This window comes from Oryzias latipes, chromosome 3, assembly GCF_002234675.1.
Source record: "Oryzias latipes chromosome 3, ASM223467v1".
NCBI lineage: Eukaryota > Metazoa > Chordata > Actinopteri > Beloniformes > Adrianichthyidae > Oryzias > Oryzias latipes.
In genome coordinates, this window is record NC_019861.2 from 17,580,062 (window position 1) to 17,601,775 (window position 21,714).

Genomic DNA, 21,714 nt, shown 5'->3' on the forward strand with positions numbered 1-21,714 from the left:
GCAGGAATTGCTGGAAAACGAGAACAAGCACCCCGATCTGAATGCATGAAGTCTGGACATTATTTGCTCAAACTGATTATGACATTTCAGTTCTCCTGCTGGGAATTTCTCAATTATATTAAGATTGCAACTACAGGTTTGGTGCAATATTTAGAAGAGACTTTGTAAGATACTACTGTAATATCCTAACATTGCTATGAAAACAGCTGCTGTTTCAAACCCAATGGTGGTCACACAAGATTCTAATCAGATTTTATTTTGTTGAGGGCTGCACATTATTTAGATAACCCACCATGTGCAATGTCATTTTTAAATATTTAAGTATGAATTGCAATGCATAAACAAATACTTCATTGTGTGGCATTAATGTCTTTCTGCATTTAATTTGCTGCTAACTGATTTCAGTCAGCATCCACGAATGTTTCTCTGAGATGTTAATGTTGCACATGTTAGTCGAAAATCACAATGATCTATTGTGCCCTTAAATTAATTTTTGTTTATGGTTTGGAGTTAATATGTAAACAGATCCCAGTACAAATGTATTTTTAATATCTCAGATCTACTTTTGACTTGCCCGTGACAAAAATTAAACTCTAAAATATGTCTTTTTTTAACGAATTACTTAAATACTTTTGTATTGTATTTAAGTGTGTGATGGCTTCAGAAAATACTGTATTTACCACCTGAATGCAGACAATAGGTATAACAAAGCACTACGTATTTTAATGCATGGATAACTGCTCAGTAAGGTAAAGGACAAGAAGTATGGGGTCATCATAGCAGTAAAACAGTTTGAAATCACATCTATCTTACTGTCTTACTTAACCAATATTAAAAATTATGTTACGTCATTATATAAAAGTTTCCAACTATCCGATCCAAGCTTGGAGGTAGTTGAAGCCTCTACCCACTTTTTCTTCTTTTTTTTCTTTCATGTTTTATCTACGTATACATAATCAACATCAAGATAAGATCCAATAGCTCAATATCAATTCCAGATTTCTTTTTAAAGTTTACTGCCAGCTAGCACTTTAGGGAGCTATGGTGTAGAATGAGACAGACACAGCAAGGAAGTCTTAGAAAGAAGGAAAAAAAAGCAAGCAGTGCCACTTTATATTATCCCTCCACTCAGCTTGACAACAATCAAAAGTAACTTGACAGCAGTGGTATTCCCACCCATGGCACTGATTAGCTAAGTTCCCCTCTGGCGCTCATCACTGCGTTATCATTTTAACTGTTGTTTCATGTCACTGCAGCAGACAAATCAGTGAGCTTGATTAGGAATAATTTAAATGTGTCTTGGGTAACTTCAACTCCTCACCAGACATTTCCTGCTGGTCTTTTTCGCCTACCTCTTTGAAAATGCTGCAGGTACGCCCGGGCCTTGAGGGAAAAGAAGGGGAGCTCCTGGTTCGAGGTCCATCTGTCTTTAAAGAATATTGGAACAAACCTCAGGAGACCGAGCAGGCATTCCTTGATGATGGCTGGTTCAAAACTGGTGAGAGACAAAAAAAAACCACGGAGAACAAAGAGTTCTGCTAATAATTGTGCTTCATGATTGGTAAAATAAATTGCACATTCACTTTCAAACTGGTGTGTATCAGGAGTGCAGTCCTGGTTGCACGGGTGTACACACCAAGTATTTATGTGAACTCTATGTGTACATGCTCAGATTTTGGGGGGATTGTGAGAGAGTGATAAATGGATTGTGTGTGCTTTTGGTGCTGCAGGGCATTTTTCCTCCAAAGTGGTTGTGACTGCTCTGGGCTTGAGGAACCAAGTAGTTCATTCTTTCCTCTCTTCCTATTTTTCTTTTGTTTGTGTGTGTTTGTTTGTGTCTGTGTGTGTGTGTGTGTGTGTGTTTGTGTGTGTGAGGTAGCACAGAATAAAGCTGTCATCTGAGGCTTTCACTCCTTACAGACTAAAAATATGGAGTAAAAAAAAGTCAGTCTTCACTTTACTGCATAGCCACAAGGAGATGAGCATCAAGGTGACAAACTCTTATGAGTGAAAGTTAAAGGAAGAGGAAGCCAAAAGTAAAAGTGTGAGAATGTGTTGAGATTGGAAATGTGGTGCACAAATGGTTAGAAGGAATCGGGCACAAATGACATAAATGGAGTTCGACTTCACCAGGAAGGGTGCTGGTGCTCCTGCTGGAGAGGAGGTATGAAGGGGCTCCAGCTAAGAATGGAGTGATGGAGAGCAAAGCTGGATAAGGCAGAGGGAGAGCATGGGGGGGGCTGTGTGTGTTTAATTGGCTTTGCAGGCTGGAAGGACAGAGATCCAGAGCACAGCACGCTGCTGTCACACACCATTACAGCCACTGGCCACATAATGAGAACCCATGCAATCAGCGCACCACAGACCGTCCCCTAAGCCACACGCATGCGCACTCACTGCTCCCAAGGAAACTATCAGACATGTACCTTACCCACCCAGCTGCCAGGGTCCCTTCAACAAACATGTGTACAGAGGTGTGGGGTTGGATGATATGTTAAAAATTATGTTAAGATCTAAGATCACATGTCCAAAGAACCTAATTGCAGAACACTAGCCTTTAAAAAAAATGCATTCAGAAATATGAGATCAACTCCATCTATAGATTTTCTTTTTTGCTGTTGTGCAGTTTTTCCTAATTTTCTTTTTTATAAAGAATATAATAAAAAACAGAGAGGTAAATTATGTTTAGGTCAGTTTTTTTTGTACTTCTTAAAAAAAGCTTATTTAGCTTTTCTGCTCAGATTTTTTTTTAATTTTTTTATTGATCCTCACTGGGACTACTGTACACACTGACTATTACAGTTGTCTCTTAACAACAGTCTAGCATTGTTTTATTAGTTATTTAATCATTATTTGTTAAACTTTCATCCAGTTATAATTCATTAGTAAAATTTATCCATTTCCGATTTTTGTTTTTCTTTCTTTTTTTGGTGCATAGCAAAAATCATGATGTGTCTGTGTTGATTCAAACAGCACTGTTGTCAATGTTGCTCCAGGAACGATCTAGGTACCTGAACACTCAAAGTGCTAACACTTTTTTGTGATTCTGTGCAGCTAAAGAGCACTCTAGATGCAGCAGTAAGCAGAGTGAAGTCCTGTTACAGCTTCCTGCTGAAGATCCACAGTAGATATTCGATATTTAGAAATTCTTGTTCAACGTCTCACTGTTGTTTTTGCCAATCTTTATGCTTTTACAAGCTCTAAAGTAACGTTTCACGCAGAGACCTTTTATAAAAAATGTTTACTGCTGCTGTCACACAAGGAGACAAATCTATTTTTTGGGTCAAATTTCTTTCAGATCTGACATTTCTTCAGTAAACTCTCATCTGTCTAAAGACAGAATTAGGATTCTGAAGCATTTTTTTTGACTCCTTAACTTTCTTCTTAAAGTCCTGATCTTTATACCTTTACGCTTTTTTCTAGTTTCACACTGCACCTTTCTTATTTCCACTCCGTATTCTGACTTTTGAACTCTTAACTTGATCTCTTTTCACCTTCAGATGGACTTTTCTCGCTTCTTTCCGGATTTGTTTGTCCGGTCTGCAAGGAAGGAGAAATGGTGCTTCCTAAGTGTCTAACTTGCATGGACTTTCTGTCAAAAATCTATTCTTCAGAGGGCTTCTTTTAGTGTCTGCACTTGTTTTTTCACCGTTGCAACATAAAAAAATACAATGATTAGGAGAAATCCAACATCCTCTACTCAATTCCTCCTGGTGAAATCTTTCTTCACTAACCCCAATCTGTCTCATTTCATTCTGATATGGAAAGTAAAGGAAAGTGTTAACTAATATTTTACCAAAAAAGTATTATTTCTGATGAGAAATTTTAGATATAAGGCAGAGAGAAGCAAAGAAGAAAAAAAGACAAGAGGAAAACGTAAGTTCTAGAAGTGCAGAAGACAAGTGTGAGTTGAGATCAATAACTTCTCAGTTGGTCAGAGGTGTTGTCTCCAGAGTCAGCGGGTGCTGTGCAGCATGATTGGCACTTCTATGGGAGAGGCTGTCACCTGAGTGCTCTCCTTTCACTCATCTTCACAAACATCTCTGAGGCCATTGATTCCCTTTCAGGTTCTTGAGCTCTCTTTTTTTGTGCTCTGCTGCAGAATGGCGTCTGCAGCTGAAATGGGTGTTCAGTCAGAGTCAATAAGGTGGTGAAATATTCTTTTTTTTTTTTTTTTTTTTTCCAGAGTTTGATGTTGACATGGAAGAACAGCACAGGAGAAAGATCCTGCTTCAGCTTGTGAACGCAGAATATTTCTTAATATAATAGTAATATATTCCTACATTGCTTTAATATATGAATCCATGAGAATTTTTGGAGTCAAAGGAAAATTTTGGAGGATTTCCCAAATGTAGCCTGTTGGTTGTAAATTAATATTGGATGTGGGTTTCATGGAATAATTGATCTTTGGGCGTAAGCATTAACCAGACTTTATATGCAGTCTTATTTAATTAACTGATTTAGGATTAAGGCAGGAATGTTAACAAGAGTGTTAATCTTAATGCCATTTTACCTTAGTTTTAAATTCTTAATGGCTCGTACCTAAAGAAACAGTAAGTTTGAGTCATTTTAGTCCTGTATGAACCAGACCAATACATCAGTTCTGTTAAATACATTTAAAAAGGATTTATGTGATTCTGATTCAAAGGCTTTTAATGCATTCAACCATTCAGCAGGTATGTTTTAACCCATGGATGTGTGTTGAGATTGCATGATTGTGTGAGAAACACATTGTGTTTTTGTGCCTGTTTGAGTTGACTGAAGAGAGGCAACACACCGATGCTGTAAAGGTGAGCTTTGGGTCTGCAGGGTATGTCTCTGCAAACAGACAGTCAGGAGTGTGTGTGGCTTATATCCTGCAGAGCCATCACTAGTCATTTGTGAATTGTTCTTTAGCTCCCAGCTGTGCTGTCCTCTTCTCTGCCTTCATCTTTCTTTGTTCTCCCAATGTCATCTTTTACCTCAAGTCACAATGTGTCCTTATGATTCCAATGTCAGACCTCCCACTAAGCTTTGTTCAGCGTCCAGCCCCCACCTCCTGTTCAGTGTTCACAACCCCCCCATACTGTTTTCAACTGAGACACCATTGTTTTTAATTTAACCACTCGCAGGTAAATCTAGTTAGGGCTTCTATTGGAAGTAACAGACTCTTGTATCTCCAAGCCTACACGCACATGTGAAATTACCATTTGATTTCAGTATCAATTGCAAACCATCCCTTATAAAGTAATTGTTAAATACACAATTATTAATAATATTATTTTTTCAGCCCTGATTCTTATGGTTGCAACTAACGAGTTATTCATAAGAAAATCGAATAACTCTAAAAGTGTTTGCAAATGAATTTTGCTGATTTCAATCTCCGGTTTTACCCAGAAACAAATTCAGATGTATTTACTTATTAAATCGCAGTTTAAGCTGCATCTGACTGAATAGGATAAATTGCACAACAGCTGTAAACAAAAGCAGTTTTAACAAATGTGAAATTGATGTTTAATTTGAGGAAAACAAAAACAGAAAACTGTTCTGTTTTCTAACCTTTGTGAAAGGATGGCAATCAAGAACGAAGAAATTATAATTGGAAAAAAACAAAACAAAGATTGGCTCTTTAAACTGGTTGTAGTTTAGAAAACTCCGTAATCATTTAAGGAAAAAAGTTTGTATAAAACTGAACTTTTTTCAAAAAAGGAAAACATCCAGAGGGATGGGAAGGACTGATTGGGTGTCCTTATCACCAAGTGCTGTACATATATTAAATATTTATTCAATCAAAAACAGATTTATAATCAGGAATAGACGTTCAAATACAGAAGCTCTCTGAGGTGACATAACTCATTTTGCACAGCCGTCATGCACTAATGACAAACATACTTTTTAATGTCCCACATTTCTCATAGATCTCTGTTACTGTTAAACTAATTTAAATAGTCAAATCTGGCTTCTCACAGTTCAGACCTCATAATTGTCTTCTGGAGTTGGAGCATCTCCTGATTGAGACGGGTCTAATGTGATTGAGTGTGAAGAGAGTGCATGTAAACGGCAGTTAAATGGTTTCTTTGATGAGTATGCAGATCTGAGACAGACATCAATCCTCAAGTTCAGTCTGTTATCTGCTGCCAGATAGGCAACCCAGCAATGAAGTATAATCAGAAACATTAACATAAAGCAATTGAAGCTCCTTTAATCGCATTATATTAAACAAATTAGATTGCTCATCCAAGTGCAAAGTGCCTTCTTGTACAATATTAATTACCAAAAAAGGAGTTGTGACAAAAGTTAAGGATGATAAATAATATCAGCTCTGGAGTTTCGCCGCTTGCTTGTCTGTTATTTATCCTCATTAACACTTCCATCTCAGCATCAGGGCTTAAACGTTGAACATTAATATTCATATATGTTAAGTGTTTACAGTCACTCTGTGAAGAGGCATGACTCAAATTTAGACCTCCTTTGTCTTTGTTTAGACATGGGTCTTGTTTCCACGGTGATAGATGCTGCAGCTGTGGTTAAGGTTTATGTCATGCTGAATAGGTAAAAGCTCTATTTAAAGAGTCATAGTGTTACTTTCTTATCACTTTAGTGATGCATGTGTAGAAAAATGAATAAACACTTGCAGATATGTCACATAGCAGTTGTAGCTTAAGTAAAAGTTTTTTTTTTTTTTTCATAGAGTTGAGTTTGTAATGAATTCTCTAAGTAGATTAAAGTGGATCAAAAGTGAGGACTATCGTCAGATTTGTCCACCTTAAAACTTGGATTAAATTGAACTCAAGCCTTGAAATCCTCAAAAATAATGATAGTGTTTTCAGAGAACAGCTATGACTTGGTGTATCTGTGGCTGCTTTGATGGTGAATTCTTTTGTAACAGTTTTCATATGTTGTTAGTTTTTATGTATTGACAACAAAACTTACTATTTTCTTTTATGAAAGTATTTATCTTAAAATGAGGTGAAGACAGATTTGATTTGGTTTTGGATTACAGGAAAGAACAATGAAACAAGTGATTTCAAAGCTTTGACATGTTAGCATGTGTAAATTATAAAATAGGCTATAAAAATGACAACTATAACGCTGAATTTAGAAAGGAAAAAAAAACCTGTTTGATGACTTCAGGATTATCAAAAATGGTATGTTTGTTGGCTTTAGAAACAAGGAAATAGCAGTTTATTTTATGTGGACCATTTATGTGTGTTTTTAAATTTGTTGATGGTCAGACTTTAGCCACCGCCAAAATCAAAGAGGAAATCAATTTCACATTTCTCTCTGATGTCTATTCCTCTGCCAGCACCTGTCTGTCATTGGCTGATTTTAAAGAAGTTATAACTTCTAACAGCAGGAACACAACTAACAAATTCTCAGGAACCAAATTCTCAGGAAAAATAGGACTTCACTGATGGCCTTTTACTTTGAGTTCGTGCCACTTCCTAAGGCTGTTATTATGAAGTGTCCCCTTAAAGATAACATATTTGCCATGTGGAGATTTTAAAGGCTGTTGTCAGTCCTGCAGTCAGGCCTGTGAGGAAACACAGTTCAGTTATTTGAAAGAAACCATCAGAAAAGGGAGCGAAATCATCAAAGCTCCTGTTTTAGATCTTAAAAGAAAGATTTTTTATTTTTTAAATAAATCCTGCTTTTATTTTTTGGGGGAATCTTTTTTACGTGATGTTAAATATGTTAAATATGACAAGTACTAAACTACTTTTCACTTTTTTTTTTAATTTCTTTGGACAGTTATGACATAAAGTGGCTGAATTTTCTTTTAATTGTGAATTAAAAAATATAAGGAAGAGGCAATGGTTTTTAGACATCATGTTTAATCTCTTTTCATTTTGCTTTATTTCTTTTTGTTTAGTTGATTTGTATTTTTGTAGAAAGTAAAAAAAGACAACACTTTTAAATAACTTTGTTTGTCTATGACATCAAACCAGACCTAATGTCAAAGTCCTGTTTTTTTTTAAGCAGTTCAATTGCACGTTGGAATTGTAGAACACTTTATGCACAAAACATAGACTGACAAACTGCATTTTTGCATTTTTTGCCTGTAAACTGGAATGACATTTAATAGTATTGTGGACACATTTCAATTTTATCATGGAATAAATTAAAGGAAGCTAAATGTCAGCCACATCTCCAGGTCAAGCAGAGTGTGCTGACGAACAATGGTACTTAGAAAAAAGCTGCCCTCGACCACATTAACATTCAGTTTCTGATTATTTCAGCAAGAGAACAAATTTGTTTAGGTGGCTCAGAGGTTCAGGAAAACCCAATTTTCTGAACTTTGAAACAGCCCGTGTTATCAGCACCAAAACCATTTTTGTGACTTTTCACTTTTCCTTTCCCTGACACCGTTGGCAGTGACAGCAACAAGGCGATTTTGTTGTTTGCTCCTTTTTTTCTAACACTTTCCAGAAAGCAGGAAAGCAACACTCCCTAAATCTGTGGGTGTGAGTGGCAGTGTTCAGCATCCACACAATGATGGTTTTGTCTGGATGCAGATGCTTCTAATGACAGCCATTAATGATTTATGAAAAGCATTAAATATAGCCTATATCTCTCCTTTTGAATCTTGTTAAGTCATCTGTCACTTTCTCTGAGGTAGCACACGCCGCCTTCAGCGTTCAGCCCTCGCTCCGCTTCCCTCCGAGCGCGTTGAGCCGTACTTGGCGAGGGAGGCGAAACTGTTCATTTTGACGAGTGAGGAGCTGACAGCCTGGTGCAGCCAGCAGGATCGTGCCCGTCTGAAGCTGCAGCCAGAGTGCATGGCACGAAGCCCTGTGACTAAATATGAATATTTAGGGTAACTACGCTGGCATACTTCTACATTTATATATGTCCACTTTTGGCAGCTGATTTAGCTAAAATTCTGCTAGATTTTAGCCTTTAGTTGAATTGCTGTCTTAATTTTCTGTTTTTTGGCTCATTTAATAAATTGGTTTGGTGCATTTTAAGCACTCCAGTAAGGGATTTTTGATCAGCTGTTGCAATGAAAGAATAAAGGCCATGCAATATTTTTTTACTAACTTCATCCCTGCAGTTGCTGTTAAAACACTCAAGTTTAATTTATATAGATTTTTTGTTTTACTTCTTAGAATAAAAAATCTTTATAAAACACAACCAGCTAAGTTTTAAACCAGATCCATATACACCAATAAAATATGTTAACAAAAATAAATAAAAAGTCAGAAAAAGTAAAAAAAAACAAACATACAAACCCATGCAAAATATGATTAGCAATATAATTTTTGGGTGTTAAATAAATATGTCTTGCTAAATGTCTTTTTTTCAGCTTCACATTAGTGTAAGCCTTCTTATTAGGGATGCGGTTCACGCTGCCCACAATTCGGTTCCAACCTCGATTTTTTTTTTGGGGGGGGGGGGGGGGGGGGTCACGGTTCTGATGAGATGAGGAAAAAAAACATAAATTCAGAAAATTTGTTTTCATTTGTTAAAAAGCAGGTAACAATGAAGAAAACCTTACGTTTGTCTTACATAGCCTGGTGTAATGTAAAAAAAGAATAAATAATAAACCCTCATAAATGTAGTGTCTGACACTTTCCACGTAAGCATATGCAGACATATACAGTAGGGATTCAACAATTCCCTTTCCCTAAGATTCAGTTCAGTGATGTACCACAGTTAGGTTTTAAATCAAGAATTGTGCAATCCCTAATTCTTATCTACAGGAGAAAAGTCTGATAACTAAAGACTGCCTCAGAACTTAGACCTGGACTCTTCAAAAACATCTCTCTGTGTTGTGAGGTGTTCTTGCAGGATTTTTGAAGCTCAGAAGTTCAGTGCTAACGGGGAAAGTTTTCCTGTGACTTAAACAGCTGCACTTGGAGCAGAAGTGATCCACACATGACTCAGTCATTTCGGTTCACTTTGGGTTGTGATGCTGCTCGTTTGTGAAAATACTAAGCAGACTCATTTAAAAAAACTGCTGCACCGATTTGTTTATTCAGTGAGTTAAAAGAAGGTTCTTTACAGTAGTAGGGGCCACCAAACAGTTGGTTTTAATGAGTAGAAATGAAATAGTTGGAAATGCGTAGCTTTTCTTGCGGCTGCTGTATCAGTTGAACTAAAGCACAGAAAGTCTTCTCCAGAGCTATCTCATGTCATTTTTCATCTTTCTGAAAGACATCACAAAGTTTTTCTCAGCATCTTCAGTTTAAATTTTTTCTCTTTTTTTATTTATTTATTTCCCTTTTTTCTTCACACTGTGTGCCTTCACTTTCCTTTAATGCCTCAGAATGAGATGAAAGCCCAGTGCAATTAGGCTTCTTATCGTTTTAATTAAGAAACCCATTCGGCCATATCTGCCTCAGACGCCATAACACATAATGGCAGCAAGTCTCTGATGCCTGAAGTAGTGATTCTGTGTGTCTGTTGTGTGTGAGCGCATACAGTATTTGTGTGGGTGTGAGTTCAAGCGAGTGCGCGCGCGTCCTAATAACACAGTTCGCAACAATCTCCCTCCTGCCCTTCTTTCCTCTTTTATCAGTCCGCGCTTCGTTCACTATTCCCACTTGTGCGCCTCTCCAAACATGCAGTTCTATCCCTCGTTATTTTCTTCTCCGCAGACAAGGTCAAAGAGTCCTGTGTAAGTACTTGAAACTCCACTGTGTTGCCTCTGTGTTTTTTTCTCCTCGATCCTTTGTCAAAGATTGCTTCATTAATGCTGTTTCCTCATGTTATGCTACAGCCATATGGAGGGATTTTATGGTTTTATCGATTTCAGCATTATCATTCTGGTTGTAAAATGCTATTTTTTCCATATCTATTTGCATTACACAAAGGCAACATGTCAATTTATTGTTGTTTTTTTTCTTTTTTCTTTTAGCCCTCGTCCAAAAGAGGAGGCGACTGTAAATACCCTGATAGTGGTGTTAACACCCTCAACTCCCCCTCCACCCTCTCCCTCCTCCCCTGTTACCCTGGCCTATCAGTGCAGAGCAGTGGTCTGTGAAGAAATTCCCAATATCTAAATTTACACACTGTATCAATCTTGTTTAATAGACTGGAAAGCTTATAGCCGCCGTGGCAAGCCAGCGGAGAGGGCAGCAGTGATAAATTGTCGGTGTGCAGGCGACAGCAGCCCGTGATGTATAATGAAATATTTATGATTTATCCCAGCTAATAAACTAAAATGAAGTGCATGATGTATGGGAACAGATGGGCCCTCTATTGATGCTGAGGTGGAGCGGCAAGAGGGGGAAGAGGAGACAGGAAGATGGGTGGAGAGGAGGAAGCCCGAGATGTAATGAAAGATGCTTGAGGAGTGGGGGGAAAAAGGCACGAGTGAAGGGTAACGTCTAGACTAAAAGAATGAAAAAAACCAACACATTTGTGTGACTGGTTGACACTAAAAGAGGAAAAACTGAAAACATAGACAAATGGGATAGATAGATGTGGGATGCCTGGGTTGGAGTTGAAAGAAAATGATGGAATAGAGAGCAAATGTATGGTGGCACTAAAACAGACCACCATTAAAATACAATTGCTCTCCTGTATGCTTCATCATGTTGACTCAAACTGAAGCAGCTTTATTGTGTTTTATTGACTCTATACTCGAGTGGTTGAAATACACTGTTATGCTGTCTGCAAATATGCAGCACTTAATTTTCCCAGCTGAGTTCCATCCAGTACTTTAGCACTCTGGTGTAAAACCCTCCAGTTCGACCACATCTAGTAAAACATCAAAGACTACTCCAACTTTATGAGAAGTATTCTTATGCTGAAAGATGTTTACAGAGTAAACCTAAATGGCAAAACATCATTTTCTGTCTGTATCACTAAAAAACAAAATTGAATATAGTATCCTTGTGTATTTTTTATCAGTGTGGTGGACATGTTATTAAGACCTCAGGAAACTGTGTAACTGGTCATGAAGGGGCCTAATTAAGTGTTTCTGACATTGTGACAAGTTGCCAGGCAACTAGCAAAAAATTCCTGGAAATTTTGTTGGATTAGTCTTCATCGTATGCATTCAACTTCCTTTTAACACATTGCTGTTTTCTGATGAAATAAGATACTGACTTGGTTTTATAGAGATGGATTCCACCTCTCTCTTGTCAATAAGGATGCACCGTATCTACAACCCAACAACCTTGAACAAAGAAAATGTACATTTGGACTGAAATGTACACCTTGAAACTATTGCATTCGAGAATATACAGCTGCCTTAGAGCACATGTTTACCATAGAACAAAAAAGAAAAATACTTGGCAACAGTTTCTTTTTAATTAAATATTTATACAGTGTCTTTTTCTGCCATTTTGTTTTGTACAGTAAAGATTACTGAGCTCTTCAAGATTTGGGAAGTTGAACAATCACTGTATTAAATACATAAAAGATGATGTCTGCATGCTGTCATCACACCGTTGAATTGCCCAAATTCTCAACATGAAGAAAGTCTGGTTCTAAAAAAACATTGCTAAAAATGTTATTGGAAATCCAAATAACTGCACTGGAGTGGAATTTGGATCAAATCTTTTTGATTCTACATCTATGTTTAAATGGGGGAGTGACCCTTTTACATATGACTGAATAAAACAGCATAACTGGGAATGTTTGTTGAGGCCTGTTAATCCCACTAGCTTTGTATATATTTGAGAAAAGTGGTGGTTTTGTGGTGTCATATGGCAATAAATACAAAGCTGAAAAAGTGGCCTCTGGTCAACTTGCTCTTTGACGTACCGTTTGACCGTTTACACCAAATCCCAGGCCTCGAGGGCCGGTGTCCTGCTGGTTTTCCAGAAATCCTGCCTTGTTTGCTGCTGATTACCTGGATCAGGTGTGCTTAGCCAATCAGGAGCTTCAATGGCAGGTCTGTTAGAAAACATGTAGGACACCCGCCCTCGAGGCCTGGATTTGGAGACCCCTGGTTTACACCATCAACGTGAATCAGCTGATTCTGACGCCAAAATAAATCAGCTTATTGTTACATAACTGCGCAAAGCAGCTTTTCTCCGTGACATCAGCTGGAGTTAGGTTAATAATGTACACAGTTGAAGAGTTACAGTAGTTGAAAGAATGTAAATACTGGAGCTAAACCTCCGATCTTAAAGGGTTATTACAGTGAAGCTGCCCTAGAGTGAAATATTTTTATGTCATCTGTCAGTCAAATAACTACACCTCTGTCTTTACACTTTTTAGAGTAAACAAAGTGTATAAAATTTTACCCTCAGTAGAGATGTACAGTACTAATTCATAAGCTAACCACAGAGTTTTGGAGACAACCTTAAAAGTATCGGGATGTTTTTTAGGTGAAAAAACGGCCTTTTGTTTTCAACTGGGCTTCATTTCAGAAGTTGTGATCCTGCAAGAATGCTGATGTTCATTGTTTGGCAAGCTGAGGATATATTGGGAAATAGGGGTGCTCCTTTGTCCACTTGTGCTCTCTACTTTACCCCAGCAGTTGATATTTTAACCAAATAAACCAACACCCTCCACCTTTTCAATAAAACTCCAATAATGTGGGTAAAGAGGGATTGGGCCGATGACATTTTATAATAATGTTTTATGTGACATTTTTAGCTTTAGCACTTAAGAGCCCACATCTGCCCTTGTATCTGCCTCTTCAACTCATGTTCCTGCCCTCTCAATCCAACCTTCAAAAGCTGCTCAGCTTCATCACAGTGTTGTCCCATCCATGCACCTTGTCTTTTGACGGCAGCTGTGCTCGGCGCGCCACCTGTAATACCCCGAAAGGACATCTTCCCGTCATTCTTGTTTCCATTTTTCTCCCCTTCGTCTCTCTCCACTCATCCATACTGACCCATTTCCTCCACTCAGTCATCCCCTTGGCCAGCTGCGCCCCTCATCCTACACACTGTACGCATCTTCCCCCACACCTGTCCCCCAGACAGCTACGCGTGTGTGCGTGTGGTGGGGGTATGTCTGGAGGACGTCGGGGGATCTTAAACACTCATCCATCCACTACTCTGACTTTCTGTGTTTCTAACCCACATGCGTTTTTTACACACACAGTTTCCTCTGTAGATATCACTTATATAGATGGCAAACATTGTATTTCCCCTTCCTAGAACACAAAAACATTTATGTTGTTGGAAGCAAATCAAGCCCTAAAATGTAGAGAAAGGTTGACTGAAATTCTGTTTAATTTTATAAATGTTATTTAGTTTTTATATGTAAAAGAAAGCATACATTCACTTCTGATGCGAGCATGTTTTTTCTTTTAGGAGACACAGCAGTGTATAAGGACGGCGTGTTTTGGATCATGGGACGCAGCAGCGTTGACATCATCAAGAGTGGCGGGTACAAGATCAGCGCACTCGACGTAGAGCGCCACCTACTGGCCCATCCAGACATCTTAGGTGAGAAGGCTGCATATGGGAAGACAACAATGTGCTTCTTCTTGATTGATTCTGTAGGACAGGACCATCTGCACCATCACAAACAGGACAGGAAAAGAAAATAAAGCTGGACAGGAAAGCTTTTATACTTGATTGCAATGTACTGTACCATGTTGGTGGGTTTTTCTCAACTATTGGATCTAAAAGTAAAAAAGAATTCAGTTTCATTATAGCCAGAAATACCAAATGTAAAAAGTACAGTATTCCTTGTTATTCGCGGGGGGGGGGGGGCAGAGAATGTCCGTCCCTGATCCTTACTCATTAAAAACTCTTCTGAAACATTTTTTCAAAAACTTTGGAATAATGGTCAAGCAACAGACTGTACGGTAGTGTACTTTCTAACGCACATTAAGCGTCACTCGGTCTCTCTTTCTTAAAACCAGGAGGGCATCTTCTTCCAGAAGAGGCCGGTTTCATCCATGTTACACCCACATGTACAGCAATAAAACATATGGACAAATGTTTCTGCTGATTCTGTTACAGTGAATAATACTCTACTCAAAGGGTTTACAGCCTTAGAGAAAATGCATACATTCATGACTGGATTTTCTCTAAGAAACATTTGATTGTTTTGGTAAATTTGTTTTTTTTTTGGTCATTCAGATTTAGATTCAAAGAAACTTTTCTATTGTTTCTGTTTGTCTATTTACCTGCTGGTGCGTTTGTTTAGATGTGGCTGTGATCGGCGCCCCTGATGCCATTTGGGGTCAGAAAGTGACTGCTGTGGTGCAGCTGAAAAGGGGGCGGAGTCTGACCCTTTCAGAGCTAAAGACCTGGGCGAGGTACAGTGGCATAAATTTCATCTTGATCTTTTTTTTTTATTGTGTTTGTTAAAATACTAATAATAAATAAGAATGTATTGTTTTGGCAGTAGTTTGATCAGTAAATTAAATGGTAAAATGGTAAAAAGTGTATACCTATATAGCGCTTTTCTATCTTCCTTGAAGGCCCAAAGCGCTTTACAGTCACAGTCCCATTCACCCAGTCACACACACATTCACACACACATTCACACACTGATGGCGGCTTTGCTGCCCAACACTGGCGCCAACCTCCCAACCAGAGGCAAGGTGGGGTTCAGTGTCTTGCCCAAGGACACTTTTTACGATCATGGGTCGCCGCCCTACCGCTGAACCACGGCTGCCCCCTAAATTAATAGTTATTGACAGAAAAGCTGAGCTGACAGACTCCACACTTTAGTGTAAACATATTTGGACATCAAAGCCAAGTAATAAAGGATGCAAAACACAAAAAATAGTTGAAACTATAAAGCTAATCTTTTTCTCGTCTTAAAAAATAATAATTACAATTTTCCAGTCAAAGCTAGCAATGATGGTGCTGTGAAACAAAATCTAAATGCTTGCTAAATTTGAGGTTCATGATGGTGTAGTGGTTAGCACTCTTGCCTCACAGCAAGAAGGCCCTAGTTTGAACTCCAGCTGGGTCCTCTCTGTGTGGAGTTTGCATGTTCTCCTTGCATGCTCTTGAAGAATGCATGCATGGCGTTTCTCCAGGGACTCCGGTTTCCTCCCAGAGTCCAAAAATATGCTTGATAAATGAATTTGTGACTAAAAACTTTCGCTGGGTGTGAATGTGTGTGTGGCTGGAAATCTCTGTGTGGCCCTGTGATGGACTGGCGAACCATCCAGGCTGTACCCCACTTTTGCTCTTCAGCAGCCCCCAGCATCCCTGCAACAGGAAAATGAACGGATGGATGCTGTCTTGTAATCTACAACACATTTTAGGTATTTTAATGTATAGAAGCTGCACATGGTACAGATCAGTTCAAACACCTATAAGATTTTTTGGGGTATTTTTGCTGTTTGTTCCTCCATTAAAGTTTAACTTGACTGTGATCATAAAACTTGATCTGAAAAGGTAACAACAGCAACTCTAGACATGGCGACTGTCAGCTGCAGAGCAGCTAATGTTTTCCCAACACAAGAGTCCAGAAGCAAATGCATAATGATCCTACCATCGACTTTTTAGTATCAAAATTAAATATGTATTATTTTATTTCTCATGGTTGAATAGTTTAGTGTTTTCATTTCCCAGAGTGGAAAGTTTTGTGGATATTTGACTTTTAAATTCATTTTTCCCCGAATCTAATTACATTTTTGTTTTTTTAATCAGATTTTTTTTTATTATCCAGAAAGGTGAAAAAAAATATATATTTTCGAAGAACACAAATCACTGGACCGTTTTCTGCCTTTAAGGAGTGCTTTTTGGTCCCAGGTGAGCTGCAGTTCTGTACCACCAGAGGAGAATGTGACCTGAATAACTTATAACCAATCCATCATCCTGACTCTACCGAAACAAAACACAAACAGAGCTCTGCGGCCCATTATTACGCGAGGTGTTATTGTTGAATATTGTTACTATTATTCCACCATTGCATTGTCGGTTTTTTCACCTGTAGCGGGCAAATAAAAGCTGCTAATTTGGACTCTGCAGATGTCAGAGCCGCAGTTGGCCCTCAAGTACTCCGATCAATATAAAAGGAGGGGGGGTGCAGAGGCTGGAGATGGACTAGTGAGAGAAGCACAAAGAAAAACAAGCAATGAAAAAGAGGAAGAGGAGAAGGAGGCATACAAATAATAGCTTGCTTCCCCCCCCCCCCCCCCCCCCTCTCCTCCTTCTAAATGTCAGTGGAGTTTGCCTGGTTTTGCTGTTTTTTATGTGCAGTAGACGATAAATGTTGACATCAGCCTACAATGATACTTGCTTTTTGACTTCAGGCTTCTCTATAAAATTTCAGCTTGCTCATCTTCATCCACAGAGCCCCACTCTTGCGCCATCATAACTCTTAGTTCCACACGGCAGCATTTTGTGTGAGCGTCAAGGCAGACAGTTCCATGCGGGGCGTGGAGTTTCCGTCCTGCCGGTCCAGAGTGGTAGATTACTTACCTCTGCCTGTGGCCCCAGTTAACTCGCATATGCATAAACACGCGCACACACACACACACAGTTTTTGCTGCCAGAGGTCCAGTCAGAGAAAACGTACAGCACGCCGCCCAAGCCAGAGAGTAAAGGAGACAGAAGGAGATAAAATGAGACATAAACAAGGAGATGGATGCTCACTCTTCAGTGCCCTGACTTCAGCTGTCAGCATGGATCTCTGTCACACCCTCTGTGTGCCATGCTCCCATGAACACACACACACACACACACACACACACACTCACACCCACACCCCAAAGAAATTGGTGACACAAGTGAGTCTTGTTACAGGACTTTGTATGCACACACTCACTCACTGAGTCATGGAGACAGAGCCATCTGCTGAAAGGAGTTTTTAATGGCAACCGCATGAGTCATACTTTTTTTTATTTATTTATTAATTTTACTCGTGCAACAGGAACACAAGAGATGTGCAGGGGAACACACACAAACTAGGTTAGCAGATAATGAAAGGAAGCTTCAGGCTTCAAGACTTTTCAGCCAGCGAAAAAAAATAAAAAAGCTTTTAATTATCTCAACCTTTCAGTTTTCCATATTATTTTTATTTCTTTTTCACCTCTCAGTGATTAAATTGTTTTGTATGAAGGGGAACTGTCTGTGTCTGGGAGCGAATTGGAGATATTAGGGAGGAGAACTGCAGAGTGTATGAAGGACATTTCTTTCCTTATCTCCACTGCTCTGCCACAGGGCCAGCCCTTGTTTTGCAATTGTTTTTTTGTTTTCTTTTATGTTGCCGCCTGCATGTGTGGATATGTGTGTGTGTGCGCACGCTTGCATCTGCAGCGCGTCAGTAAATCATGTCCTTGTGCATGTTTGTCGTGCTCTTTATACTTTGTGCGTTTCCTTTCTAAAAAGTCCTCTCCGTCTGAATGTTTGTGGCAGGGAGCACATGGCGCCGTACACCGTACCCACGGGCTTGCTGCTGGTGGAGGAGGTACCCAGAAATCAGATGGGTAAGGTCAACAAGAAGGACCTCCTGCGACAATTCTTCCCGTGACTGGACAGCTGGGATATGTGCGGCAGTGCGCTTTTTATCCCATCTTTGCACCTTATAGCCAATGCAAATACTTGCACATTAAGGACATTAAACCATGAAGAACAAAGAAATTTATCTGATTTTTTTATTTTAAGCATTGTTTTGCTGATTGCTTTGTAAAAAAAAACATTTATTCATAATTTTACCCTAAAATGACATTAAAACTTAATAAAAAAGGGATTTATGTAATTTTTTTTTATTTTTTTTTTGCATAACTGCTGTTATATGTGGTTCTGACCACTGATTCACTTAATGTCCCACTCCAGTCATCTATTGATCTATTGTAAAAACAATCCCAGTGGTCTGTCAATTATGATCATGCCGTTTTTAAGACCAAATAAAAAAAACTGTCATTTTCAAGGACATAGTTTCTGCAGTGTAGCAGTAGTACATCAGACATTTACCCCTGAGTTGTGGGCAGGAGTAAGCCCGCCCCGTCATTCCTTGGCAATATTGGAGCTATTCAGCTGTACAGCTTTGAGATGCCAGCTCAGTTGAGGAAAATGAAGACTTACATGGATCTATTTGTCTGCAAGTGGATGCATCGGAATAGACTGGAGCAGGGGGCATCTACGTCACATCTACAAGCTTTTTCAAATTGTATTTTTTCTCCCGATTCACAACGATTTGAATAAAGAAATACTCAGAAATGCAATTTTGAGCTTACGTTTCTTTATAAATGACCTCCATCCTGAAGAAATGCCACAAGAACAGGCTAAAAACACCTTTTTCATTGGAGTGAATCTTTAAGATCCCTGTGTAAAAAACCAATAAAACCTAAGTAACATTTTTTTCCACTTTTTTATCATTCCTGCAAGTCATTTCTCTTTGACTGAGTGAGTGTGCAGCTGTGGTTACACAGGTGCAGCGAGAGCTTGAAGGCAGATTCTCCAGCAAGGCGCAACACCCCAGCTGGATGCCCCGCACTCCATCTGACTAACCCTCTTCTCGCCTCTCATCCTTTCTCATCTCAATTTCAGCACGACTTTGCCTCCTCTGTCGTTATCACACGTCACAACAGATTGCAGTAGCAACCTGAAACAACTTGACTGCCACTTTTCCTGTTTCTGAATGAGCGCTGGCGGCCCGCCAGAAGAGAGGAGCGAAGAGGAGAGACGGAGAAGAGCCCTGGCTCTGACCAGGGGAAATTGATAGAGGAGGAATGGCTGGAAGAAGTGGGGAGACACTGAATGCCGAGATAAAGATGAGCAGAAGGAGAGAAGAATGGAATCTGCTTGAGATAAACAGTCATGATGAACAGCCGGGCAACTGTAGATGGAAAGATATACAAGTGCAACCCCCAGCCGACACGCACACACATTTTGCTCGTCCACCCACAGCCACCAGAGACCTGATTAAGAGAGCAGTGTTATCGATCTGTGGGCTGGCAGGGCAGGATGGATGAGCAGGCAGAGCTGCAGCAGCACCAGAGGACAACTCCTAGCCCCCCCACCCCACCCTCCACACGGCCACAGCTACCCACCCACACCAGGGCTGGGAGTTGGCAAAAGGGTTGTAGATGCCATGCTGAGGCTGCAGCCAACAGCAGCGGGTCAACAGGAGCTCAGAGCAAGAGAAGATGGGGCTAATAGGTGCGGTGTGCTGGGGGGGGGGGGGGGGGGGGGGGAGGCAGAGCAGAGCACATTCCCTGGACTCAGGTGATGCAGTGCCCTTGAACTGTCTCCACCTCCCTTTTTTTTTTCGTTTGACTTCTGAAAACACGTTGTGTTTGCTGGAGCGTGGTGGTGGAGCTTGTCTACAGATGGCTGCTTATTGGGCCCCAGGGTCCAGGAGGGCGGGGTCACAGGGGACGCGGGTGAGATTGTTTTGGACAGAAAAGAGAGGCAATGGTTTTACCGGCAGGTGATGTCTGAGGTGGAAGTTTTGGAAAAGTTTCACTTGCTTTGTATCAGCATCAGTTTATAGACGCATTAAACCCCAGCTGGAAGCAGGTGGCATGACATGCTAACTAAGGATTGAATCAGTATTGGATTCTGCTGTTGTTTTCTTTTGTTACATCAGGCTCACTGATGAGATGCAGGATCTTTCAATCACCCATTCATTTTGTCTAACTGCTTTTCAGAAGCACATCTCATTGAACACCTGGCTGAAGATTGCAGCTCCGTCGCCGGCTGGACAGAGACACACGAGCAGAGATTAGAGAAGACTTACACGTCAGAGAGAAGCTGTTCCGGCTGTCCAACCTCTCACCAGCCACCAGTGATGAAGAGGAGTGCTTTTGCTCCTGAAACATTTTAGAGGAGGATTGATTTCCTTTTAGCCTCACATTAAGTTATAGAGAAAATAAAAATGCAGATGAGCCACATTACCAGAGAGGTAGTTTGTCTTTTTGCAGCTTTACAAATTTACATCAGTTGTAAAGAGTGTAGATAAGGAGTATGATATCTGTTTGTATGAAGACAAATCTTCCCAGCCCCAGTTGTCTGAAAAAGATATTGCTGGGAATTTCATCAAATATTCTATTACCTCATTTTATCAGAAGTTGCTGTCTTTATTGATTTTCTAGCTGAATATTTAACGCTTTATAGCAAGTTACAACATTATGAAAAAAGCTCAAACATTTCCAGCTTTACTCAAACCAGCTCCTCACTTTTCAGTCATGATTCTATCAGTCTTTATTTTTTTCCAAAGTGATTTCCTGTTAAGGATCACAGAGTTCCACTTGAGTTTATCCCAGTTCAAGAAGGAGGGGCACACCCCAGGTAGATGGACAAACAACCACTTACAATCACTTCTAAAATACATTTTGATCCATTTTTCCATGCTTTTATTTTGAAAGACAAGGGTGGAAAATTAATCCATTAAAACTTACCGTCTGAAACTAATGCCCCAGATGTACTTTAACAACTTTTACAAACAACTCAAAAGATTCTGGTAAAAATTGGAGGTGTGAAGCATTTCTATTTATTAAGAAAATCTATTTTTTTGTTATTTTTGGTAATACATTTTTCTCTGACAGAAGAAAGAAATTGTCTTTTTCGCCACAAACAAGATGTTTGTCAGGAACTGGTGGTGTAGAACCCAATATGAAGGAGACTTTTAATCCAGAACACATATTTGAAACTGTTTTATTAGTGTTGAGTTATTATAAATGAAAAAATAAGAATTTCATCTTGCTACAGCATTAAAAACTTTCAATTTTAGCTAATGCCAGGTTGATGACGGCCCAGATTGGCCCACAAAAAAAATACAGGGGGAAAGCAAATAATTTGAGGGGCTCAATATTTCATTTGAAAAATCTGCTTTTGTTCTTTTTGCAATCCGTAAAGAAGCTTGTAATGATGGTTTCTTAACTTTTGTTAATAATGTTACTAATAGTGA

At 39.4% G+C, this 21,714-nt stretch overlaps 1 protein-coding gene across 2 annotated transcripts in view; it reads left to right on the forward strand.

Moving 5' to 3' along the window:
• Positions 1 to 20,701, forward strand: part of acsf3 (acyl-CoA synthetase family member 3) — a 36,745-nt gene extending 16,044 nt beyond the window's left edge. Inside the window, exons 7-11 of one of the 2 annotated variants that reach the window (XM_020713323.2) lie at positions 1,372 to 1,498; positions 14,202 to 14,336; positions 15,046 to 15,157; positions 18,219 to 18,289; positions 20,456 to 20,701. In XM_020713323.2, coding sequence (XP_020568982.1) covers positions 1,372 to 1,498; positions 14,202 to 14,336; positions 15,046 to 15,157; positions 18,219 to 18,289; positions 20,456 to 20,631 — 621 coding nt within the window. In that variant the 3' untranslated portion in view covers positions 20,632 to 20,701. Of the gene's footprint in view, positions 1 to 1,371; positions 1,499 to 14,201; positions 14,337 to 15,045; positions 15,158 to 18,218; positions 19,158 to 20,455 lie in introns of those variants that run through there. The other variant, XM_004067051.4, reaches the window with a different exon arrangement.
• Positions 20,702 to 21,714: the final 1,013 nt, after the last annotated feature.